The sequence below is a fragment of the Corvus moneduloides genome, chromosome 14, assembly GCF_009650955.1.
Source record: "Corvus moneduloides isolate bCorMon1 chromosome 14, bCorMon1.pri, whole genome shotgun sequence".
Classification (NCBI taxonomy): Eukaryota; Metazoa; Chordata; class Aves; order Passeriformes; family Corvidae; genus Corvus; species Corvus moneduloides.
Window position 1 is genome coordinate 10693508 of NC_045489.1, and position 26576 is coordinate 10720083.

General features: G+C 41.0%; 2 protein-coding genes across 6 annotated transcripts in view; one reads left to right on the forward strand and one right to left on the reverse strand.

Moving 5' to 3' along the window:
- Positions 1 to 1943: 1943 nt before the first annotated feature.
- LOC116451092 (spidroin-2-like) lies at positions 1944 to 5042 on the reverse strand. The gene is made up of 3 exons (XM_032124229.1): positions 4447 to 5042; positions 3653 to 3794; positions 1944 to 3464 (listed from the first exon to the last, which is right to left on the reverse strand). The coding sequence occupies exons 1-3, from the start codon at positions 5040 to 5042 to the stop codon at positions 1944 to 1946; spliced, it is 2259 nt and encodes a 752-aa protein (XP_031980120.1).
- The window catches only part of STAG2 (stromal antigen 2), a 76461-nt gene continuing 52207 nt past the window's right edge, over positions 2323 to 26576 (forward strand). For 4 of the 5 annotated variants that reach the window (XM_032123658.1, XM_032123663.1, XM_032123660.1 and 1 more), the window contains exon 1: positions 2323 to 2462. The gene's annotated coding sequence lies outside the window, so the exon portion shown is untranslated. Of the gene's footprint in view, positions 2463 to 3509; positions 3743 to 26576 lie in introns of those variants that run through there. The other variant, XM_032123659.1, reaches the window with a different exon arrangement.

Below are 26576 nucleotides of genomic sequence, written 5' to 3' on the forward strand. Positions count from 1 at the left end.
TGCTGGAACAGCTCAGAGAAATGATCTGGGTTGTGGGGGTGGGAATCAAACCAGTCCCTTAGAAAACAAATGTCCCTCCCCCCTTGTCTGATGAAGCAAGTTTTGCTAAGACAGGGCTGAGCTAACAGCTGAATGAAACAACTGCAAGGGAGGAAATTGATGGGGAGTGCGAAATCCTCTTAGGCAGGCTCTGTGACCAGGGGTTTGTAATGTGCTGCTGCACCTGGAGTCTGGTCTCTAGAGTGCTTCCATGTTCTGTCACAAGTAGAAAAAAGCAAATTCTGTCGTGTGAGTCAGGACACCTAGAAGTGTTATGGGTCTGGGCTTCCAAGGCCTGAGTCAGCTTTGGAAATGGGCTGAACTCTCTGCCATGGTATTGTCAGTGCTTGCACACTCATTCCTTCAAAACCACACCTTAAAAACTATGTCACGTTTTCTTCACATTAGATAAACACATTTACCTAAACCTCTCAGCTGTGAGCTCAAGTGTGAACTACAGTGTTTCTGGAATAGAACAAAATACATGTGTGCTGTACACATATTTCATGCGCAGCTGACTGGAGCTGCCTTGTGTTCTGCTCCTGCCAGCTCCTGCAGTAAACTGCTATAATCTTGCAAAGTTTTGGAGTTGTAATATGAGTTATCCCTGTTGTATCTCAAGCAGAAGACACATTACTGTAATTCTGTGTGCAGGCAAAATGTTGTAGTTTATTTTTATGGAAAGTTGTCTATCTGGCAGCTGTCAGAAGTCGACTTTGTATGGGAGAAGCACAAACAGATCCAGCTCCTTTCCATTTATTCCTAAGTGTCGTTCTATAACACTACAGATAATTTTTAAGGCTTACATTAAGTTTGGTGGGGTTTTAAAAATACGCAATTCTTCTACAGTTTCCAGACACTATCAGATTAAAGATCAGCAGCAGCACCTGTAGCTGTAATTGAAACCATGAACATAGTTGTATGACTGGGCATTCAGGAGGCTATTTGAAAGTGTTCCCTATAAGGCAGTCTTTCTGCTTATTTTCTTTTTTGTTTCCTCTAAACTTGACAGAAGGTGCAAAACGATCTGAAATGTGAATTCAAGCTACGAAATAGAATTTATTTTTGTAAGCCTGTCTCACGTACCAACTGACAGATTGTATCTAGAATTCCTAGGTGTCATCAACTTACATTACGCTGTTTTTTAATTTAAATTTTATTTTAAACACTCCTAATCTGATCACGATTTCCATTGTGTGTGTTATTTTTCCTCGGAACGCCTCATCTTAGTTTTGAAAAGACTGGAACCGGTGGATACTTTTCTCTTAAGTATCCTGCCTTTGTTAGGCAGGTGCGCAGAGTAACTCGGTTTAGAGACTGCTTAGTTATGCTAACACTGTCCCCAAAATTATAAGTAGATAAACACATGAGGGTGATTAGAGACGAATTACCAGGACAAAACTATTACTGTGCTGACTGATCTAAATATAATCTTACGTAGAACTATTCAGCATAAACGATGTGCTCAGCATTACACAATAAAGTGAAAAAAAACCGTGTCACAAATTGTGTATCTGGTTACTTTAAGAATTCTGTACTGCTTATATGGAGAGCTTCAGGTTCATACAATCCTCATGCAGGGAGAAAAAACGAATCCCACGAATGCTCATCTAACTACGAACACACTTGGCGATGGGCAGAAGCAGAAAGCATGTCTGGAGAACGCTCCCGACCACGCGAACTGCCCTCGGTGCCAGCAGACACTGCCTCTGTGCGCGTCCTGCAGCTCTCAAGATAAGGCACCCTACATCCATGTGGGCAGCCGCACACTTATCTCCCAAGCCACGGGCTCCCTCGCACACGACTTGGCTTCCCGGGGGCACCGCGCAGGGAGCGAGGGCGGCCCGGCGGCATTGGCTCCGCAGCTCACTTCGGTAAGGCCCACCTTTGCCTCGGCCGGACGATTATGCCCAATTACTCCAAGGCTGCAACAGCAAAGGGCCCCATGCCTGCATGCGGCCAGGCGCGTCCTGCGAGCTCGCCCCGTGTCCGAGCGGCCGCTCCTTTTTAGGCCGTGCCGCGGCCCCGATCCCATCCCGGGCCCGCCCCGCAGCAGCTGCGCTCCCGCCCCGCGCGCGGCCCCGCGCATGCGCCGCACCTTGTTTACCCCGCTCGGCGCGGCGCTGCTGCAGGCGGCCGGCAGGTGTCGCCCCACGCCCAGGAGAGCGGGCCCCGCTGGGCGGCCGCCAGGTGGCGCCTGCGCCCTCCATTCGCCCGCGAGCCGCCGAGCAGCGAACACCCCAAACAATCCCCAGCGCCGCCGCCAAATTAAATAACCCCGACCCGCCCGCGCCCCGCGCCCCCTCCGCGCCCACAGCCCGGCACTGGCCGGGACGGGCGCGCAGCCGGCGAGCCGCGCCAGGGATACGGGAGCGGAGCTGCGCGCCGGGGCCTCCTCGCTGCCTACGCCGACACTGGGCAAGGTAAGTTAGAAAATGGCGGCGAAGCTTCTGGAAGTTTGGCGGGGGGGACGCGGAATCGCGGTGCGCGGCGGCGATGAGAGGCCGGGCCGAGGCCCGCGGCGCCCGGGCCCGCGCGGGGCGCCAGGCCGGCTGGCCGCGGGGACTGCGCGCAGCCAAGATGGAGGACGGCGGGGCCGAGCCGCGAAAACACTCCAGCCCCCCGCTTCCCCACCCCCCGTTCCCGGCGCGCCGCGGCGGGGAGGGGGGAGGCGAGCGGAGCGCGAGTGAGAGAGCGAGAGGGCGCCGAAAGCGGCCCCCGTGCCCGCCCCGGCCCCCTTCCTCCTCCCCGGCGCCGGCCGCGGGCAGGCCGGGCCTGGCGCTCGGCGAGCTAAAATGGAGAACCGCCTTCTCCTCCTCCTCCTCCTCCCCCCTTCTGCCGAGCCGAGCAGGGGCTGCCGGCAAGATGGAGGACTCGGGCATTGTGTGCGTGGGGTGTGTGTGCGGGCGAGCCGGGCCGGGCCGCTCGGGTGGGCAAGCGAGGGAAATGGGGTCGGGGCCCGTGCTGCGCTCGGGGGGAGCGCTGGGCCGCGCAGAGAAAATGGTGGGGCGGCTGCCGGTCCCCCGGGGTCGAATGTCGGGGGAGGCCGCAGGCAGGGGACTCGCACCCTTGACAGCGCTCGCCACGGCTTCCTTCCCCCTACTCCCCGCTGCCCAGCAGCCGAGTTTTTCCTTCCAGCCCGCTCCCGGAGCGCGCAGGGAAGTGCCGAGGGATCGGGGTTTCTTTCTGTGCTCAGTCTCTCTTCCCAGAGCTGGGGCAACTCTGGCCGCCTTTCCCTGTGAGTGCATAGGAGGGCTTGCGGGAGCGGAACTCCCTCGGCCCAAGGGAGGACGTGGGGACTGACCTGCACCTTCCCCCCCCCCCCTTCGCTGCCCCCCCGCCCCGGCGCCCAGCTCGGGGAAGGCCTTTGTGGGTCGACTTTTCCCTTCCGAGTGACTTTGGCCGAGCTCCTCGGCGGCTGCCCGCTAAGAGGAAGAGTTGTGGCAGTTTCCGTTCGGCTTCCTTTATTTTTTTTTGTAAAGAAAGGGCGCTTGCCAACTTGTGCCGGGGACGCCCGATGCCGGGAGCCGCGTGTTGCTGGAACCCCGCTGGGCTCTCGCCGGCCCCGGTGGGGGAGGGGGGCAGGAGGAGGAGGAAGGAGAATGCTTCTTACTGGGGGGTTTTGGCGCCACTTTTGTTTTAGATAGTGCTCCTCTGCCCCCTCCCCCTCGGCACGCACTGAACTGAGCTGAACCCTGCCCAGGTAGGAAACGAGAGCTTTCCTGGTGTTTCTCTTTTCTAGGCGCTTATTTTCTCTACACAGGTTAAAAAAAAAAAAAAAAAGTATATATATATATGTAGTTGTTGCTGTGGTTAGGATCGGAGGGACAGCGGAGTGAGCGGCCGCAGATGGCTGGGCAGGGAGGCCCTGTTTTCCGGGAATTCCTCTCCCTGCCCAAGCGTATCCCTGGTGCTGGGCGTGCTGGCCTTGGGGGCCCGCACCGCTCTGCTCCCGGCCGCTCTGCCTCCATGCCTTCCTCTGTTCTGGTGGCGTTGTATAATCCGTCTGCCCCGTGGAAATCCGGGACCCACCGACCTCAATTTTTTTTTTTTTTTTTTTCCTCCTCGCCCCCGAAAGCGGGCGCGGAGGCGATCGGGCCCCTCTTCCGCTGCTTTTATTTATTTATTTTACTGCCCAGGCTCGGCTCTCCTTTCTTATGTTCCCACGGGATGCGGCGCTAGGAGCTGACACAAAGTTTCGATCACTGCCGACTCCAGTGCTCTAGTTACTGAGGGGGGGAGGTGGGGTGCGTGGTTGGTTGGGATTTTTTTGTTTATTTGTTTGTTTCGTTTGTTTTGTTTTTTAATTACTTTTGGCAGCCTGGGTAGCGCTGCTGCTTACCCCCCCCCGCCCCGCCCCGCCCGCGCTCGAAAGCTCTCCCTTTCCGTGCGCTCCCCGAGCCACACCCTGGCGTGTCCGGTCTCCCGAGGCTCCTGAGCCGCCGGTGTGACCCCGCGTTTTCGCTGCGCGCTCCGGGGCCGCCGCCCGGCGCGGGTTGCGGGGGGGCCGTGCCGGCGCGGTCCGGGCGGGCGGGCGGGCGGTTGCCGAAGTGCGTCACGGCGGCCCCGCCGGGCCTGCTCGCCGCGCCTCGGGCCGCGCCCGCCGCCCATTGGCCACCGCCGCGCGGGAGGCGGCCGCTTCCTCCGGGCCCGGCCGGGCCCCTCCGCCCGGCTCGGGGCGAGCGCGGCCGGCGCTGCCCTGGCTTAGCTCGGCATCCCGCGTGCACGGCTCGCGAGGCTGCTGGAAGGGAACCATAGGAAAACGCCTTTTGGATCGCTTCCCTGGAAGTCGTTGCACGGCCGCTTTTATCCTCTCTGGGAGTTTTGTTGAGCCCTGTTTTAAATGACCAAGAATGAGAGTTCCTAGCGTTTCCTACAGCGAGGTGTTCTCCAAGCATAAGTCTCCCTGTTAACTCTTGGCAGTTCCGTCTCGATTTGTGATTGATTACTTCTTTCTCGTCTGTAGTGCTCGGCCATTCGAAACAACTTTTTCCGTTTTTCATAGTCTCTTTTCCTTAAATCAGCAATCTATTTATTATTATTTCTGGAGTATTTATCTGGTATTGAACTCTCCCAAGACTTACCCATGTGCAAGCTGGTTGATGGTTTGCAGATAAATACCACGAGTGATTGTGCAGTTGACAGTCATTAATCTCTGTCGTCTTGGTATTACCTGTTCGTTATCGTCAACTCATAATTTTGTGATCAGTCTTCGTGGTGGTCAGTCACAGACTAGTACCACAGATCTGGTAGAGGGCTCTTCCTTGGGTAACATAGTTTGTTTTCTTTTATAGCCATGATAACAGTTTCGTTACTAAATGAAACTTGGTGTGAGAGCTGCCTTGCTTTTACTATAAACATGAATTTTTGCTGCTGAAAGCCCTGGAGGTGAACGGGCTGGAATCCCCACACTGTTCTGATTAAGCAAAGACTAAAAAAAGCTTCGAAATTATACAAAGGAAAAAAATATTAATTGAATCCCATCTCTGACAAATAGATCTTGCTCTGTAACTCACAGGGCTTATGTTGGCTGTTTTTGACAAAACCGGTGACATTTTATGGTGTTGTCTATGGGTGGGCTTTGTGCAACCTGTGACACAAACCCCCTGAACTTCTGTTGCTGTTGTTTGTATTAAGTTAGCTATGGTAAACTTAAGCTTGGCTGTTGTATAAGCTTAAATTCAACCAACCAACCAAAAAACCCACAGGCATGGAACTAGGGGATAGGGGAGACTTAGTTTTTCTGTGATACTTCCTAGACTTCAGATAACTCCCAAGTTATGTACTTGGGCCAGAGTTATGCTTTTGGAGCTTTTTCATGCATTTACAGTTTCAGGAAGATAATGCTGAATAGAATCAATAAGCAATGTAAGGATTTGTTAAACTTGTATTTAAGAATTTAAGAACAGTTAAAATTTATGTACAGCTCTCATCTTCTAGATATAAAGTCTTGATATTTTGTAATTGAAAAGTGAAATTAATTTGAGTTGATTCAAATCAAGGATTCTGTGATACTTGAATATATTTAAAAGAAATTGGGTCTGTGAAATGACAAAGTATTGGTAGTTCATAGCTTACTAAAATACTTAGTTTAAAAATGCATTCTGTTACTTGAATAGCCTTCATATTATGAATTGGCATATTCAGTTAGCTGGTTGTTAATCTAACTAAACTTCCATAAATATATCACATTTGAACTTTACGTGTTCAAGTCTTTCAATGTTTGGAGTGAAACAATTTCCACTTGGAAGGAGTGTAAATAGAATTGTCAGTTAAATACTCTCTAGGTTTATTTTGTCTCAGTATAATTTACCAACAGCAACTGAATTATAAAAAAAAAATGTAATGTAGACAGCTTCTCTTGAATATTACATGCTACTGCAGTCTCCTGTAGAAAATAGCTGCAGGCAACAAACCACTTGAAAGTTCCTGCTCTTGGTGGTGGGAGCAACTGTGTTAGACTTAGTTAAGTCATGAAATGATGTTGGCACATCTAAGCTTTATGAACTTCTTAAAATAGGATTGCTCTTTGTCACTTACGGTTCAAATTTAGAATGATTCCAGAATCCTCGTTTGTCATTTTCATTTGTGGTCTTACTGTCTCAGTTGTTTTGCTGCAGGCAAATATTTTAGGAGGATGAGCTTTTCTGAAACTTGTGTGCCAGCAAAAACAGGTTGTATGTTTTACAGAAACTTGAAATACTTTGGTTGCTTATTTACACCAAATGAATCCCAGAAAATAAGCAAATATTTCTGCTTGTTACTTGTGCTTGTTGGTTGTGGTACTGGAATTCTGTGGTTTGTCAGATGAGACAAGGTTTTCAACTCAGTGTGATCTCTGCCTACAGTGGCCATTTCTTCTCTGACTAATTCGAAAACTTAGGAGAATATTGTAGGTGTGAATTTCCAAAATGGTACTGTTGGGTTTTGGTGGTGGGTGTTCTTTCATTTTGTGGGTTTGGGTTTTTTTTTCTATTTTTCCTTTTTTTCTTCAGTGTGTGTAATTAAGAAAACATACTGGAAGGAGGAATATGTTGTCGATTTGGTCTCTGTCAGCGAGATGCGAGAATTTCCAAGAGTTTCATCTGGTTCAGTATTTGTTTTGTCATGGAAAGAAGTGATTGATAGCAGCCATCAACATACCAGTTTAATACTCTTAAATAAAAGCTTTGCTCTCTTTCTCGGTATCACTTTAAACATTCATATTCTGAAAACTTTATCTTATATGAATTTTAGGTTGGGAAAAAAAGCTTGCACACAGCAAATATATGGAGGAATGGAAAGAGCTCTTTTTCATGTGCATCACAAAAACTTAAATGGTGACATAGAAGCCTATAGCTGTGGTTTAGATTCAGTACCATCCAGCGTTTTAGACCAGCTCCCCTTTTAAACTCAAAGGCTCAGTAAAAATGGGAATTCTTCATGGTCCCATAGTTCCTGGGTCATTGGCACCGGCAGTTCTGCGGTGTGGGCTGCTCTGGGCCTCCTTCTGCCTCCTGACTCTTCTGTCCTGTTGACTACGCACAGAGGTGGAACTGAGCAGGGCTGCAGGCAGATGAAACGCCCTGGTTAAGAGCGTGGAGCCCTTCCCGGCGGGACGGGGCGCGGGGCGTGCCGAGCTCCCGGCGGCGGCGCTTGGCTGCGGGCGGCGCGTGCAGCGGCCGCCCCCGGTCCCCAGGGGGCGCCCCGGCGGCGGGGCCGCGGCTGCGCGGGCGGGGGAGCCCTGAGCGGGATGGATGGGGCGCGGGCAAGTGGCAGGGAGCGCTTTCGGTCGCCTTGGCAGTGTCACATCTGCAGAACTGGAGCTCTTGGGCGAGCGTTTGTTCAGTTTAAAAGACTGCTTTGAAGAGTAAACCAGTTAAGCTCTTCCATTCAGTGAACAGGTTTCGTGTTTGAAGGTTAGTACAGTGACTTCAGTTGGCTTTTTATATTAGAAAAAAAATCTGCTTTCAAAAAAAAAGTTCTGCGTCTTTGTGGTTTAAGGGTAAGCCTTGGAATCTGATGTGACTTTCGACAAGGTCACGTATTACTTAAGAGTGCTAAAGCAAAGACTCATTTTGAGAGTACAAGGTTAAAATTGTAGTTTTAATTGTATGTTGTTTAAACTAGAATTTATTTTCCTTTAGTATTCTCATCTTGAAATTCATAAACTGGTAAAGTTGGATTTTTTTTTTTTTTTAAATGAGAATAAATACAAAGTCAGGGAAATCTCTGAAGGTGACCCTCATTTAGATCATCACAGGCAGTTGTAGGGCTGGTGCTGGTTTGTTAAAGTTGGGAAGCTTGAGGGGCTGTTATCTGACTGGCTTCTGTCTCAAGAAAGATGTTTCACTGCTCAGGTATCAACACATAAACTGTGTTCTTTTTTTCTTGATCCTGTCAGTTTGATGGGTGAGATCACTGAGACTAGGCCAGAATGCTAGATTTGATGGGTTATGCCATTCCATTATTTCACAGAATACTCAAACAGTTTATTTCCAAGTGTTCCACTGTTTAAGTCTCCTAGATCTACAAAATCTTGGGTAGGAAGAAGGGAAAGAGAAACATTTCTTTCACAAACATTGTCTGATATCTGGCACCCAATTTTGGAGATAGGAATGTGGGAAAATTTGATCCCCCAGGGTACCACTTTGCCTTTCATGTGGCAGTTGGCTTTTCCTAGCCTGTACTGGCTACAGATTTGCATGGAGGAGCACAGCACTAGTCTGTATTTAAATTTCTTTGTGCCAGTTTGAGTCAGAAATGAAGGACATACAGGACTATATTTGTGTGCAGCTACCTCTTGACTTATTGTGGCTTCAGAGGGAAACTAAGTTAGTTGTCAGATAGCTGCTTTGTCCAGGTATATACTTCATTGTTTTCTATTCTGCACATTTTTTTGATTGTGTAGCTAGCTATGATTTCTGCCTTTGGAAGGCTTATTTTTGTAAAAGAATATGATCAGAAGAGGGAGTAGATGTAAGAAGACTGGCATATATAGCAGGGTAGTTTGTGATCTGTGATTGAGAAGCTGATCACAATACCTACCCAAAAAAGTATCTGAGAACATGTGTTGGTTGGTTTTGGGGTTTTTTGTGAATTTTTTCTTTTTTGGTAGGTAGGTGAGTGGTTTATTTCCTTATGGCTCTGAATTTAATGGCTTATTAGTCCTGCCCTTACACAACCTTTTATGCATTTTAGTTTTCTATGCTTTATTTCAGTAAAGATTAGTTATTATATTAGAGTGAGGGAATACGTGTGACACTAGAAATCAGTTTGTTTTCTACAGCAGTTTTTTGTTACTGTTTCTGTGTAGCTCTAGAGAGGAAAGTATTTTTGCATCTGTTCCCATTGTTCAAGGGTTGATAGAACAAGCTGATGACTTCTGCTTGCGTTTTGGAAAAGGTCTCAAATGGTGCCTGTTGCTGTATAATGGATATCTCTGCAGTGGTTTAGATTGGTAATATTTGTAGCTGAAATTTCAATGTTTCCTATTAACAAAATAATGAAATTGAATATACTGACATTTTGGAAAGACAAAACATTTATGAAACTACTGGCTATTTTAAAAAGTAACAACAAACCTCAGGTATGCATGTTTTATTTAGTTGGGATTGCATTCCAAATTTGGCTTTGGAGTTGCTGTAAAGGTTTGGTGAAATGCTGCTTAGCTTGTGGCCTGTGAGTGAGTGAGCTGTGGGTGATGTGGAGGACACCTGACCTTACCTGCAGGCTTCCCTCAGGTTTCTCCCTTCTCCAGTGGTATCTCAGTCCCAGCAAGTGCAGGCATCATGTGATGAACACTCGCTTGATGCTTCCTGGGAAGGTGTGTGTTGTACTGTGTGTGGTCACATAGTAAAGAGGACTTAACGCAGTTGTTTTCCTATTGTGTAATCCATGTTAACTGACAGGAAAGAGACGGGCATTGTTGATGGGGAGGTAATGTTGCAGTTCTTGGTTATGGCTGAATTGCAGATTTTTTCTGAACATAGGATTTCAGCCTAAGTTTTAAGACTTTCCTTGCAGCATCATATCTGGGCAAAAGAAAATTGACTTCTACTTTGTTTACAAATAAAAAAAAACTGTTAAAGCTAAGGCTTTTTTAGTCTTTCATGGTATTACCTGTTATTCCTTTAGGTAAAGCTCTCAGTTCATCCCTTAAGGAGGATCAACTGAAAATTTGGACCATATCAAGTCTTAGTAAGGAGATAATAAGCAAGTGATATATATAATTGGCTGATTTCCAGCAAGGAGAGTTCATTATAAGTAGGGTTTGTATGGAGTAGGGGTGTGAATATTGAAGGTCTGTATTTTTTCATGTGTTACTTTTATTAATGTGCTGTGGGTAATTGACTATATAGATTACTGAAGTTAAAAAAAAACCCCAGTGTAAGTAGTAAATGTCAAGAACACAGCCTCGTAATTTATGTGTGCATTTGAGGTGTCTGGTTTTCAATTTGAAGGTGACTGTCTGACATGAGTCCTGGAATAAGACATTTTTTATAATTATGGATATAATGGTGAACTAATTTAGTTTGTGTAAGATGGCGGTGCATCCTGACCACTGGCCATTTTACTTCTGATATTCTAAGAAACAGAGGACTGATTATTATGATGTTTTTTTCCAAGGGAGGAAACTGGGAAGACTTGATCAAGCCTTTTTTTTTTTTTTTTTTTTTTTTTTTTTCTTCGAAACAAGAATGACCAGGGGCTGCAGTCTGTATATTATATGGCAGAGCTGTGCTTACGGCAGAGAAATAGGGAAGAGAATTGATATATTGTATTTTGGTTTAGGTTAAAGAATACAGTTTAAATACATTTGAAAAAGAAAGACTATCATCTTAATAATTTAAGATTAATAACATAAGAATTTGTAAAACCTGTCTATTTTGTACTATTTTGGGATGGGAACAATATTCTTGCAGGAAAGTTCCAGTTTGGTGTATGGCTATATACTATTTTATTTTTATTGGTTTTTTATGTACCTTTTTGAACAACTGCATCCAAAATACTTCCTTTAAACACCGCGTGAAATAAAGCTTTGCATAATGAATGTGTAGTTGCTTCCTAGAAGTAATGGCACAATGAAAAAATTATTTGTGTTCTTGGTCAGAATTGCATAGGTGGGAAAGGACACCTGGAGGTCTAACCCAGCCTTTTCTTAAGTCTTGTCCTGTAAGGCCACTTGTCCAGTCAAGTTTTGAATGTCTCAGAGGATGAAGGTTCCACAGTCTCTCTGGCAGTCTATTAGGCGGTTCCTATTGGAAGGTCCTTCTTTATTTCCAATCTTACAGTTGTCTTAAATTCCTGTGAAGATTGATTCATACCCCCCCCCCCCCCCCCCCCAGTATATGTTTATAAACACACTTGGTGTTGGAGGCTTGAGACCATAATGTCTCTATTCAGAGCTGGTGATGCTTTTTTTTGTTAGGAATTTTTGAAAAAGAGACAGGTAAATGGCTGTTAAATGACTTTCTGGTGCCTGCTTTTCTCTTCCCTCTCGTTCCATGTGCTGTATTTATCCTTCTCCTCCTGTCCGTGCTCAGGCTTCACTTACTGTGTCTGACGAAGTCTTGCAAATCAAATTTCCTTTTCTAAGCATTTACCTGTTAACTTAAGTGTCATTCATACACTAATCAAAATGATTCTTCTTTCAGTTTTCATATTTAAGCAGTGATATTTTTATTCCTTCTCATAAGTATTATTTCTAGAAATCTACAGTTCATTTGAAACTATGGTAACCAGAAAGGAAAGCTGCACAAATATCTCTCTTGGATCTGTGGTATAGGTCTGTTATTACTTGCTTAATAAACAATTGGCTAAAGAAAAGGTGAAACTGGCTTTTGCATGTTGATTTACCAAATGTAGAAATGGTTTAACAAGGCAAATGATTCAATAAGAATGGAAAATGTTTGGGTTTTCTTCCCCACTGAATTACTTTTTTTTGAAATATTCTGTGTTTAAACTGTTCTTGTTTTAAGTGTGCTTCCATTCAACTAATTTTGATAAGCTGTATTTTCAGAACTGATATATATTAGTATTTGATTAATTTAAAAAATGTGTATCAATTAAAAAGTATTGCTGATGCAGTGACATGTGTATGCTGTATTACCACTCCGCTGTGAAACAAACCAGATTTTGCACACAGAAGAGCTGTGGCTTGACAGTTGAAGTATAATTTTAAAAAATCAGCCTTTAGGAATTTTACTTCTCATGCTGCATTGCATTGTCTCTGCTATACTGCTCAATTTCTGTTCAGCAGTGCTGTGGTTTTATGAAAGTTAACTCAGAGTATGATTGTACCTCAGAGCAGTAGTTGGTGCTAAGCAGAAATTTTCAAAGGTGGCAAGACACAGGTTGTTTACATCAATATGATATAAAATGTCAAAAAACATTTCTAGACACTTTCAGTTCAATAGCACTGGATAGAATAAAATGTAGAAAGTCATCCTCTTCATATACAGAATTTACAATTCTTCCTGTTCACCCCCAAATGCAGTAACAATCTCTGTGAAATTGAATTCTCAAGGGTTTTCCTTTTTGTGCCAAGGGGCTGTAAACTATGCAAAGCATACCTTGCATTCAAAACTGGTTAGGGAAGTTTTGTTCACAAGAGAGGATTTATGCATTCTTGCAGAATCCTACAAATGGTCTTAGTCTTCCCCTATCTCCAGTGAAGGGAAGCATGGAAAAATTCTAATGGTTCTTTTGGATGCAAGATTGACTCAATGTTCTTGGTAGCTTGGGGATTTAAGAAACTTACTGAAGTTTTTCAGTTCCTTTACAATAAGCACTGTTTGTTAGTATATATGGAATTAAGCATCCTCGCAGATGACATGGGATTACTGTGAAGAAGGAAAATATAGCAAGAAAGATAGGAAAGATAGAAACGTGTAAGAATATGGTGATGAATACTAGAGCCATTTCAAAAGTATGTTGTGTGTCCGGTTGTATCATCTTCTTTTTTTCATTCTATTGTGGAATATGTTGACATATTCCACATACTACTATGTACAGTATAAGTAACTGCTTTAATGTAAAAACCTAATCTTGGAATACATTGACAGATGTTGATGGTGCGAATGTTTGTCTTGAGTGTTTAATTTTTCAATTCCTATCAAACATTAAAGGCTTTTTGAATGGGATTTGAAGGGGAGAAATCAAACTGGCAGTCCATTGAAAATGCAGGTTTTTTTCTGTGAGGGTAGTTGGTGGAGAGACTAGTTACTTCACTAATGTGAAAAAAACAGAATTAGGCAGTTATGTAACTAAGTAATTTTTCAACATAATTTCACGTGCAGAATTTCCTCTCTCATTCATAGTGTTCTTCCTTCCATACTTGTTCACTTCAAGCTACTGAAGATGAACCTTCCCATTCACAGGGCAGTTCCATGAGTAGGTGCCGCTAGCAGGGTGGTTCTGTCTCTGTGTCCTGACCACATGTTCTGTTATTAGCCTTGTGTGTGTTTTATCACCACTTGAACCCTACAGGTGAACTGATTTAAGGAGCTAAACTGTGAAGAGGAGTAGTTTTCTGTGGGTTAAATTCCTGTGGAGTCAAATGTGCGCTGCTTCTGCATGGAAGAAGATATGGGACCTTCTGGCCAGTAAGAATACAGAAATATTCACTATTTCAGTAGTTGAAGTGTTGTATCAGTTACCTGGTCCAACAGTAATCTTCTGTAACTATAGAGACAGGAAAATAAAACTTCATTCCTGCTGTCATCTACTACTTTTCTACCTGGTCTTACGCATAAAAACCATTAGGCTGACATACCAATTCCAAAAGTAGTCCTCTAATCTCTGCAGTGATCTCCATTTTATCTTTTTTTTTTTCCCTGAAATGTTGCAAAGTCTGTCATAGATCAGTTAGAGCTCCACAAGGAAATTCAGGACTGCAGTTGATTTACATTAATTTGTGCAGGCAGGAAGATGATGTACATTTTTCTCTGGTTTCAGTCTATGTTCTGGTTAGAAGTTGTGCAGGTGTTACTGGGAATAAGATGGAAGGGGTAAGAGAAGATTTTAAGAACAATTATAGAAGATTTTTCTTTCAGCCTTGGCATGGTTAATCAGATGCTGTTGTAAAAACCCTGCTAGACCTCCTCCTTCAGCTGGATGCTTACCAGCCTGTTGTGGTTAGATCTTATTATGAGCCTTTGCACTCTTGAGTTTTCTGTGGTTTCTGGAAGCTGCAATGCCAGTTCTATACATGAGGTCTGGCTTTGGCCTGTTTACAGAATATGGACCATGCTATGCAATGATCCGATGTTCCATCCCTCCTAGCTTGAGAGGTTTTTGGGGCTTGCTGAGGCTACGGGTCTTATCTCTGAGAGTACCTGATAATTAAATCAGACATACCCTTTTTTAATGTCATAAATTATTAATATTGTCCTTCAGAGATACTGTGAAATGCCTGAATGTGTCATGTGCCTCTCCTCTTTACCTCACTTTTGGCTCAATTCAGACCATTTTGGTTTTTTTCACTCTTGGAAGAAAGCTTGCAGAGTGTTTTTTGCAACATGGGATCCTAGCTAAGAAGATGCTGATTTTCTGTAGGTGTTTGGGAAGAACTTTGCTCTTGAATGATCAGAAACTATTACATTGTGATTCATTGCCTAATTCCTCGCTATTTCAGATTTTAAATCTGGGAAAACTAGTCGTCTGCTCTAGGCAGAACTGTGATGTATTGAAAATAAGATTCTATATGAAAATCAAACTGACAGCTACACTGTAGGCTGACTTTGCTTTGTGAAGTTGTAGTCTGGTCAGGAATACTAGGCAACAGGAAAGTCATATTTACAAGATCTTTGGAGTTCTGTAGATCATTTTAGGTTGTACAGAGGATTATAGAGATGTGGGTTGTTCAGCATGCATTTATATAAGCTGTGTTGGAACAGGAGTTTCTTTTTTGGTGTTGGAATTTGTAGCAGGCAGTGGGCATCCGTTCTCCCCAGTTTTGCAGGTGCTCCTTAGAAGGACTGTTGTGAATATAGCTGCAATCGCCTGAGCTCTCTGTTTCTCCTTACTGCTGTTGAAATGTTTCTGTGGGACTTCCCTGCTTGGAAGCATGCCAGAATGAGTGTGTGGGAAGACTTAATACTTGCTACTTACATAGCATTTTGTATGTTCGAACTCTTCTGCAAATATTAGCTAATCTTTATTTAACATTTGAGCCTAATTTTTGTCAGTATAAATCAGTAATGGGCAGTTATGACCCCTATTTTTTTGATGTCAAAAGAACAAAATGCTGTAACTAGAACTGTAAGAATAATCTTTATCATCTCATTAACACACCCTTTTTCGTCACTGTACCCTTCTGGTTTCATGGGGTGTAGAAAGAAGTTACAAATGGAGTGCAGTGCTACTCTTCAGGAGGTCTCTGTGTTCTAGGATGCTGACTGTGGGAAGGAATCGCATTGTGTTCATTTTGTGTGTGGTATTTCAAGCTTTTCTGTGTTGATTTTTGTTTCTGCAATATTGAGGTTTATTTCTTTCCAGTCTGGGGAGCCGTAGCATATTCATAACAAGTAATGCTGTGAGAATAATGTTCATTCTGAGCTTGCTGCTTAACAACTGTCACTCATCTTAAAATGTGTAGTTAGGTTGAAAATTCCTGTAAAAGTTACTGAGGTTTACCCTACTTGTGTTTTGACATTATAAATGCCCGTTTTCAGTTAACTGATATTTATTAAATAGAACTGCTATGACAAATTCATTAAGCTGTTAGTGTTTTAATTACTGTAAGGTTCTCACAGCAGCAAAACTAAAGCAGTTGTGGATGTTCTCATTAGGGTCCCATATTTTACTTTGAAAATCACTATTATATTGATTTTTGTTGATGCTGGTGATCAGCTTTAAATGACTAGTGTGTTGTATGAAGTATTTTGCTGCAGCAGTGTCTAAAAAATCAGCATATGGATTTCAAACAGATTTATAATTAATAAAAATGTCCCTTTTGAGTGGCAGGTTTTACAGATAATTTGTTTTGCGTTCTATTACCCAGATTTTCTACAGCTTCTTTTTATTTTGAAGAGATAATAGAATAGCTTTCTTCATGTAATTTACAACTGGAATTCGCATGAAGTTATAAATGTGTGTCTTTGCAATTTGGATTTGGACATGTTTTTATGTTAAGCATCCTTTTAAAGTGTGGCTTCAGTTCTGGCTTAAGTATTCAGATTTTGTCATTCCAGCTTTTGCTTTGGGAGTTAAACATGAAAAAGGTTTATACAGTGACTTGTATGATGGAAACAGCATGGATTAATAGGAAGAAATACTGAGGTCAGGGTCCTTAGTATAGGTGCAGTAGTGTGCTAAACCAGCTTGTTTTCTGTACCAGGACTGGCCTGGACACTCTTCTGTGGCTTTGGGTTCCCTATTGGAGACGCTCACAGAACGCTAAGGGAAATGAAGTGGTGGATTTGGCTTATTGGTCTTAAACTTCTCACAAAGAATTCAAAGAGAAATTCCCTAAATTAATGTAATTAAAAAAAAATTGTTTTCATTCATAATAGCAGCATTTGTAGAAGCTACACAGATCAATTAAGAAAATAATTAGAAATAGAGCTAGTTCTGATTACGTACTCTTGGAGTATTGAACTACTCAGTGATGAGTGCTGTGTTGGAATAAAGCTAGTCCTGGCTTTGCATGGAGGAATGGTAGATTCTAATCATGTCTGATGTGTTGAAGTAACTTTGTAATAGTAATGGATTAGAGAACCTAGATGAGACCACTCTAGGTTGTATTTGGTAAAGTGAGCTGGTGGTTTTTTGTTGAATTTTTCTGCAAGGATTTAACATTTTTCTACTTGTCACATCTCTGCTGCTTTCATTGCCATTCTATGTAGGCTTTAGGCAAAGGTGATCAGCTGTTGGCTTGTCAGAACATTGAATTTATTCAGACAGCACAAACCAGAGTGAGTTAAGAATTTTGATTACTGTGGGAAAAACAGCATGTGGGCCAGGCTTTCTGTTTCATAGCTGGCTAGGTAACACTTGGTACAGGCACTTGGGTGTTGTACTAAATATTCCTCATAGTGCCATAGCCAGAGAGGGTGGGCTGGATTTGGAGCAGTGTATGGCAACTTCTAAAGCAGTTGTAGCTACCAAAACAGTACAGACTTCTCTGTTTGCTTTTGATGGAATTGGACGGTTGATCATGGCTGCCGTAGTGTCTCACTGATTTTCAAAGGAGCCGTTTTGCACCAGCCACAGGACTCTTTTGTTGAGCCAGCTCAGCTTATTAAACTGTTGGAAAGCTAATTCATATGAAAAGAAATTAATAGACTGTTGCTCAACGATGACAAGTGCCCTTGACTATGAAGTATGGCCAGAAGTATATGCAAGAAGGGAATGGAGGGGCTGCTCTTTCTCCAGTAGCATCCCATCTGTTTTATTGTATTATCAAACTACTATGGTTATTGTTTGTAGTTCAATTCATTATTTAGCAAAAAAAGGGATAATTAATGCAATCCCTTGAAAAATTGGTATAAATGTCCTTTGAGTTGATAAGTGAAAGGAATAACAGAATAAAATTTTAAATTACTAGAATTTGGCCAAGGTGGTGCTGTTGAACAGTTTCCTTTTCTACAGGTAAATGACAATTTGAGAAGGTGTAGAAAAAGCAAAGATTGTGAAATAGGAAAGTAAGCGGAAATCATGGAAGTGCTTAAGTTGTAGAATGCATTTTGTATAATGTGTAATGTGTTTTATATTATAAGTATTCAGTAATGGTGTAAAACCTTTTACCTGCTGGAGGGCATGATGGTTTAAAATGTATATTCAGTTTTTAGATTTGGTAGTTTCTGTTCAAAATATTTAACAATGACATTTAGAGCTGAAGGGTTTGTTTCGCAGGTCAGACATTGGACTTGTGTACCACAGTATCATAGAACACAGTCAAGAGTCTTAGAAACATGGGATATGTGTTACTTCTATTTAAGTGGTTCTCTGGAGCCACTAATCTGGGAATATATTATACTCCAAATGAAATGGAGGAGGATTCTTCACGTGTTTTGGGGAACCCGTAAATTGCTGAATTAATCAGTTAGATATCAAACAGTATAAGCTGCATGTTACTGTAAAATCACTGTTATTTTGGGCATCATACAAAACCTTAATTATTGCAATTGTCACATTCTGAAACAGTATCTTGTAGTGAATCAGAAGTTTTTATCTTCTATGGTAATAAACAACAAGCAAAAAAAGTTACTTGAAAAATACATTTCACCAGTGTTGTTACTAGATCCTCAAATCTTGAGAAAGTGAGCTTAAGGAATGTCTTCCTATGGATGTACATGGAGTGAGTTCAAAAGGAGAGGAAAATAGGTTGTTTACATTAAGAGAAGTATAAATTGCCGAGAAATAGAGTTGTCAAAAGTGGTAAGAAAACACTGGTTTAGACTATTTTAATGATATAGTGTAATGATAAATCAGCATTGAACAAAATGCAAACTCGTGGCAGTAAGGACTGTCTTTAAGGAAAATGTAGTTGGGTATATATACTACGATATTTTGGTTTGTTATAGTCTATATTGGTTTTACTGGACAGATAAGATGTTTACTTTTGGAGATACTTTGTCCTGCTATATAAGTTAAGGTTTTTATTCTAAAATGCTATTGCATTTTAATTCTTTCGAGTAATGGTGATTTTTGAAGCTGTGTGTTCTGTACCTGTTTTCTCCTTCCTCATCTGCATTCTTGACAACCTCCCTTTCCCCTGAAGCACAAAATTCAGCTGGTGCTAGGTAAAGGAAGAGCTTCCATTGTCTGTAATAATGCTTCTAGTATTGCTTCAGGTTGTTTTTTAAATTACAAAATAATTAACTATCATATTTTGTGCCCATCTCGTGTGCATAAGGCCTGGCAGCAATCTTAAAGGTCAATGAATCAAGAATACCACACCTACATGTTAGGAGAATGCTGACTTATTCTTCCTGTTTGTAAAATCAACCTGTAATCAAGCAGGTTTAATGATGGATCACATATCTTCTGTCCAGGACAGATCTGATTAATGCAAAATTACCAGAAATGTGGTTGTGGGCCTCAGTCTAAGGGACATCAAGGTTCTGTGAGTGTGTGATCTGGTACTACTTTGTCCAAGTATCAACACTTGCGGTATCACTGTCAAAGAACTCCTGGGTGTGCGTCTGTCTTGTTGGCACAGAAGGCAGATGTTCATGCAGAAACCTGGAAGATGGTGTGATTATCATGCTGCAATTTTTGACTGTCTTGTAAATTAGTCTGTGTTTAGAGTCTTTGGTGGCTTAATTTTGGAACGAGATGGTTTTTTGTTCTGAAAATGCCATGCAGTAGCTTGGAACAAACTGAGTTATTGTTCCCCTAAGTGTTGTTGCTTGTGGACTGTGTATGTTGACACTATAGGTGGGCATACCTGTTGTGTGCATTATCTACTTGTATTGCTTCATGGGGTACAAAATAAAGTTCCTAAGTTATGTTATTGTTGAACTTCCTAATAACTGTGAAGTATTACTAGACATCTAAACTTCCCTTCATTGAAAGGTTAATTAAAACAAGGGCAAAAGATACTGCAGAAAAGCCAGTACTACTAATTTTACTTAATAAATACTAAATTATATGGTAGGTAAATACTGTCCATTTCATGATGGCAGAATATTAATCTTCTGATCATAATTTGGTAGCAGTTACTTTCCTGAAGTAATTCTTTAACCATGCCATTTTCATTTTTTTTTTCCTGCTATCTCATTCCTGCCCCCAGATATTTAGATTTATGATTAGCATCTGTCATTTAACACTGTTAACTCCTCTGTCCTCTGGAATTCTCTGCAAGACATGGTAGTGCTGCCCTATTTAATTGCATTAAAAAAAAATTCCTTGCACTGACGTTTGCTAATTCATTTTGTGAGGTAAATGGTCTTAGGAGTAACACATAGGAAGGGGGGAGTTGTCAGTAGTGGAGATGTAGGCTAATGGGTTCACATCAACCACTACCACTGACAAGGCATAAGAAACTCCCCCAGGACCTTTCAAAAAAATGTGCTAAACCAGAGAAAGTGTAAGGGGCACCCAGGGTTTTTAGGGACCTGTTCATTGCTGTGGAAGTAGGCTAGTACCAGTTAGGGCAAAAGGCCAGAAAGGGAGAAATAAAATATTTTCCCTAATTTTGTCGCTCACAGTTCTTTAGCTAGATGTGCAGCTTCCTGTGCAGTATTACAAAGGCTTTTTAAAATTATTTTTTTTAAAAATACATTTTAGGCTTCTATAGATATGCCTATCTGTAAGAATGTGAGGGCCCACAATCTGCGTAGTCATAAATTCAAGTTCATAAAGCAGTCCTTGAACTTAAATTTCATTTTGCTCTTGTATGTGTTGATGGAGAGGATAAAAAGCAAACACTTTTTCACTATCTCAGGAAAGGTTTTCACATTAGATCAGTCAGCTTTAATTGAAATTATTCATTGCTTTGCAGTGAGAAGTACACAATGGTACCCTTGAATAAATGTTTCTAAGAAATTTTCTGGTCATAAAATTCTCCTTTTTTAATTTTTTTAAAATGCATACTGCTTCTAATCTAACTTGGGCGTGTAATAATGTGTGCTACATAAACTGGGCTGTGTAAACACAAGCTTAGAAAAGTGGTTGTTGAAGGCCACAAATAAACAGGCAAGCAGGTGGGCTGCTGAGCTCTCGAGGGAAGTGAGGTTCATTTGGGTTAAGTCAGACGGGCACTGTAGCTCTTGCAAAACTAAAGGAAGAATTTAAAAGGAAGTTGTGAGCTTTGGTGGTCTTGCTCTTTGCTTTAGTGATGGAAGCTTGAAACTTAGGTGAGCTATAACATTTCAGTTGTTTAACTTCGGAGTAGCCAAAAACACCTCAGTAGATGGACTGTAGTGGATAGTCATCCAGCTTCTTATGCTTTGGCCAACCACATTTAACTTTGTACAATATACCTTGCTTAAAAGTCTGTTGTAAAACTCACATCCTGCTAAAAAATCCTCTAATTTCTTGTCAGTAGCATTTATACTGCACTACTGTCCAGTTGTGGAGGAAAAAGAATTGCATACTTTGGGTGCTTAATGTTTTTTCACATAACTAGATAAAGCATGTGAGATTCAAGAGGTAGCCACTAGAAGATTCCGCAGTATTTTTCACAATTTTGTGGCTTAAGTTTAAAAAAATAATTTTTCTTGTCTTACAGCATTGAATGAGAACACTTTTCTCAATCTCCTGTTTTTTTCAGCGAGCAATACAAGATTGCCTTGTCTGAAGGGTAACTTTTAGGTTAATAGCCTGTTTTAAGGACTAAGCTTATATAGTTAAAAGGCTGCCTTTTAAAAAAATAAGTGATGGTTACCTACTTGCAAATACTTATGGGGGACAATGTTTTTTAATTTATACACATTTTCCAAATGGATTTCACTGAACATTATTCTTTGTGGCATTAGAACCATCGATGAATCAGCTGATGAGTTACTGCTTGGGTTTGTACTTTGACTGCCCATACTCCCATGTGTTTGTATGATTTTTTAGTTTGGGAATTGCAGAAGCCTTCCAGGAGTTCATAGCAGTTGTCACAGGCTAAAGTGATACTTAAAATTTTTGTGAAAATGCCTTGTTCTTGATTTTCTTCTGATCAGTAAAGGATCATAAAGGAGCCTGTGCTACGCGGATGGATAGATAGGGATGCAAGTGTGAGTGCTGTCTATATGCTAACATTCAACAAGGTTTTGAAGAACTAGATATCATCTGTTAGAATGTCTTTTTTCTTGCTCCCCACGTGAAAATACAGTCAGCACTGAAGCAGCCATAGTAAAAAAGATTGTCTACTATAAAATGGCTGAGGGAAGATTAGGAAGATGAATAGTTTTTATTCCAGGTTTACAGTTTTCTTTGGGCTTTCTGTGTTCATTTTTATTTCTGGTTTCAAACTGTTTAGTTGGAACACAGATAACCTGTATCTGGTGTCACTTACAAGAGTTTGTGAAAGGTTTGTTTCACATGACTGGAAATTAATAAATTATAATTTTATCAATTTTTCTTAAAATGCTACTCTTCATGAGTGATTTTGTCTGTATTAAAAATAATCAATATTTCCTGTGAAAGAGAACAGTTTTGCCAATTGTGGCTCAACAAAGGTTTTTAGTAGTAAGTTCTCGTCGCTCATGACAAAATGCGTGTGTATCCCTCCTTTCAAGTGACTGAGGGGACTAGAATACTGCAGTAGTGCTGGCTTGATATATTTGTGGCTTTGAACTGATAAGGGTAACCAAGTCATGTGGTCGTTTACTTTTTGTGCTCTCCCTGGCAGTGGGGAGGGATTGCTACCTGTGTGTGCATTGGTGTTATTGATGCTGCTTCAATCAACCACAAGCAGTTTCAAGAGAACATCTTGAAGACATATTGTTTCCTTGGGGATTTATTGTATTTGCAACATCACACCTCTGATCCTGCTGCTTACAGAATATGATTATCAGCCATTAGGGCTGAATATTTAAACATGGTCACTACATAGTGTTTCCCTTCTCATCTCTGATTTTTTTTTTTTTTTTCCCCTCATCATTAAAGATCTCTCTCCAGTCTGCTTAGATTTTGTGGACTTCTTCCATGTGATGTTGTTCCTGTATTCATTGTTCCAGTATGAGTTCTGTCTACTTCTTGGTCTTGCTGATAGACATGTTGATAGAGTTTTACAAAATGAATTTCTATACAAAATACACTTTCTTCATTTTCCTGAGGAAGATAAACATTCTTTTTTCTAGTCATCAGTCAATCTGTAGATGCTTTATATTGTTTCTCCACCCCTCCCCCCCCATTAGCCTTGTGTGCTCCAGAAAACAACCAAAAAAAGTTTAGGTTTTGCCGTCATGTTGTCTAGATGAGAACTGCTGACAAGTAGTATGTCATTGCATGTTAGAGACTGTGTGATACAGAAAACATCAAATGATATTTCGACCTGGACAATTTAAATATTTTTTATTTGTTTGGTTTTGTTTGTTCCAGCACACACCCATATGGTCATACTTAGTTTACGTTACACTACTGTGCAGGAAATGCACATGTTTTAAACCATGTAATTTATTAGTAAAAAATAAAAAATATTTATTTAGTGTGTTATTTTAATGTAGATTTTGGGAATGGTAAGTATTAAAACTTGTATTTGATCTTTCAGTTTCACGATAGGGAATTGTCATAGTGCATGAACCCTGATGTGTTAATTGGTGAGAGATGTGGTTTAAATAGGCAGCCAGGGCACTTCTTTGTCTTCTCTCCCATGCAAATATTAGCTGCCATTGCGAACAAGAACATTGTTTTGGTAAAGGGCAAACATTTAATAGCATAATTTTATGCTAGTGCTTGAGGGTTGTAAATATTGCAGTCCAGCAAATACTTGGAGATTTCTTGAGCTGTAAATTGCTGCATGTGTTGCTCCAAAGTTGTGCCTTATGTAAAGTGAAGTGCTTGATGATGTAAAGTGAATGGCTTGATGAGTGCTTCGTTTTCTTCAGCGTTATTGGAGGACGTGAAAATATTTTGGTATGTGCTTCTGGAAATAGTGTTGGACAATTGTCTTTTTCTCTGCAAAGTGATGTTTTTCCTTCTATTTAAATTAAGGGTATTGATTCTTGGGGAAGTCAGGTTGTGGATGTTGCTAAAATTCTCAGTTTATACTATATAGTGCTTAAAATATATCAATCGAAACAACTTTAATCTTCTCCGTTAAATGTTCTTTTAGGGGGCTTGAGGGGACTGTGATTGCCATTCTAAAATGTATATATTCAGGTTGGGCTGTAATACAGAATTAAATACAGAAATACTGCAATGTAAAGAATGATTTAAACCTTCCTTGCTGCAGAATGTGTCTTGGTAGTCTGTAATCATCATACAATTATTTTGCTTAGAAGGAAAAGATGCATATTTGTATATGGTACAGAGAAACCTGAGGACAATATGGTAGGCCTAAAAGGGTAAGGTATCCTTTGTGGACTGGATTTTTTTGTAGTCATAAAGTGCCAGAATTATTTCCTTAATTATGTCCTAGGTGTTAAGAGTTTTATGCATTTGTTTGTGAGAAAGCTGTGTGAACAACAATTTTGATGGAGTACTATTTTTATGTATCACTACTAGGGTGAGTCTTATTTAGAGCTTGTCACTGGTGGTATGTTTACTGCATGTAAATTCAGTACTAATATTTGATATCTGAATTTTAGCACTTGCTGTGCTTATTTTTATTAATATATGTGGATGTTAATTGGAGTTAATTGCCTTGGAGACCTATGTAGAGTTCTGTAAATTGAGTGATATCTCTGGGTCTTGTGAAAGCTTTTTTTCATTTCTCAGATGGTGTTTGTGTGCTGTGATTTTCTTTTGCTGTTGAACAGCTGTGACTTTGCCATTCTTATGCTTTAGTCTTTCAACTACTCCAGCTGTGTCCTTAGACCTTTTCTTACCAAGTAAGTTAAGTTCAGGAGGAGCTAATTACTGCTTGTTCAGGGCTATCATCCGTCTTCTCTGACCTTTTTAAAGGTTTGTGCTGCTGTCTGCTTCCCTCTCTGCTGGGATGCGGCTCTTACCTTTGCTCCTTCCCTGCAGCTAAGACTTGCACAAGAGGAATTTTACTACTTTGTGGCCTAGCAGGTCTGTCTTGCTATGATCAGCTGCAAGAAATGCTTACATACCTTTCTGGTTTTTTTTTTTTTCTTCTGCCTTGTGCTGTGTATTATACCAGGGTTTGCAGTTTTAGGATAGTTTTTGCACTTAGCGTATGAAGTCTTAAGTTAATTCACATAGTAATAAAATTTATGTTCTGTAATTAATTTTTTGGCAGGCATCTGTTTCACAGTAATGAATTGGTAGCAGTTCCTAAAATGTCTGTTGACTGTCTAGAGAATTGTAGGAAAGCTGGCATTTAAAAATGTTTCTCATAACTGAAAGAAGTGGGCAGCTTTATCTTAACCCATCTTTTCTCAGAAAGACTTCAAAAACTTCCAACTGAAATCTATCTATCTAAATTTTAAAAAACAGTATATTGTTTTTTTCTTGGTCTCTAAATTTAAAGGATAGTTACTTTCCCTTAACCTCAAAAACACCCTGAAATAAAAAAATCATATACTAAGGATAGAGATAGTAGTTGTGTTTCTTAAAAAAAAAATCCACAAAAAAATCCCAAACCCAAAATCTGCCAAGGAGAAGCCCAGTTTGACATCACGTTATCTATTATCACTATCGTCTCCAACACTTCAGAGCAGTTGAAAACTGTGGCTCTGGTTGTAGGTTCATTTTAGGCTGCTTTCAAGACTAAATTTGTTGCATTTAATGATCTGGGATTTTCATACCCTAGGGCAAGATTATAGTAAGTGGAGGTCAAGCTGAACAATCGCCAGCCCTGATTTACACTCGGATAAAAATGTCTAACAATTAGATTGAATATTATTACCTCTCCTTAACTTGTGCTGAAAATTGTTTTCTATTGTTAAAGACCAAGGCAGTCAGGTGCCAAGAAAGTGTTCTCTGAATGGAATATTAGTCTTGACTTTCAAGTTTATGGAATCGCAGAGGATCCAGTATATGTATCAATGGTCCCTGGCAGGCGTATTTTGGGGGATAGGAGACGTACTCCTAACAGAATGTGATTTTAATACATAAACTCTTCTTAGTGTGATGTCCATGTGAAAGCAACAGTCAATGATGCTGAAATAGGGAGAAGAAGAAGAATCTTGGAAAGACATGACTTTTGATTATTGACATTTGTCTTCCCAGATATACCTGCTAAGTGTGTTTCAGTAAGATTTGTATAGTTACTTCTCCAGATCAGTTGATTGACTAATAACCAATGTTTTGACACTTGTGTAATAAATAGATCATGACCAAAACAATGAGAGTTTTTTAATATATGTTATGTGAGCAATTAAACCGTGCTCTGAAACATTAAAAGTGATTACATTTAGTTAATGTGGGCAAACTAAAGGGAAGATGGTAAATATATTTTAGTTGGAGCATTGTGTTATTGTAACTAAGCATTTTGTGTAGCTATTTTGTCAGGTGATGTTAACTTTCAGTGGCATGCCTGTGTAGGAATTGCATTTGAAGCAAGATATTATACTTGTAATCCTGATTAGTGGTACAACAGCATGAGAATTCTGTACTGCTGATTTATTGCCAGAGCAACTCTAAACAGTGACTTTTTGAGTAAGAACACAAAGTTGGCAGTTTGCATTAGTAATGTAAAGAGATAACTATAATGTGAACAAGCTCATTGTTCATCAGTGTTCTTTTGAAATTGGTGCCTGGGGCATTAAAATGATGACTTGAAAAAATTTGAAAAATTTGCTACTTGATGATACTTAAGCATACTAGGTTATGTTTTATATAAAGGTATTTAAACATCCATGAATCCTAATCCAGTTACCTAATTTTAAATCTCTTCCCTTTTCCCATAATGTATAGCCAACCCTGTGATGACAAACTGCATGTAATTAATTTTTTTTTTTTTTTTGTGAGCAAGTCATGGTTTCAGGAGCTGTGAACTTGGTGTAAGTACTTAGTAAATGATTTTGCAGAATCTTACCCGATTAAAA

Coding starts and splice junctions, on each gene's coding strand:
- LOC116451092 (XM_032124229.1), bottom strand. CDS start 5,042: ATGAAAAACGGAAAAAGTTGTTTCGAATGGCCGAGCACTACAGACGAG. Junction 3,795..4,446: donor GGGAGACCGGACACGCCAGG/GTGTGGCTCGGG, acceptor TAACCTGTGTAG/AGAAAATAAGCGCCTAGAAA. Junction 3,465..3,652: donor AGTGGCGCCAAAACCCCCCA/GTAAGAAGCATT, acceptor TCTTCCTCTTAG/CGGGCAGCCGCCGAGGAGCT.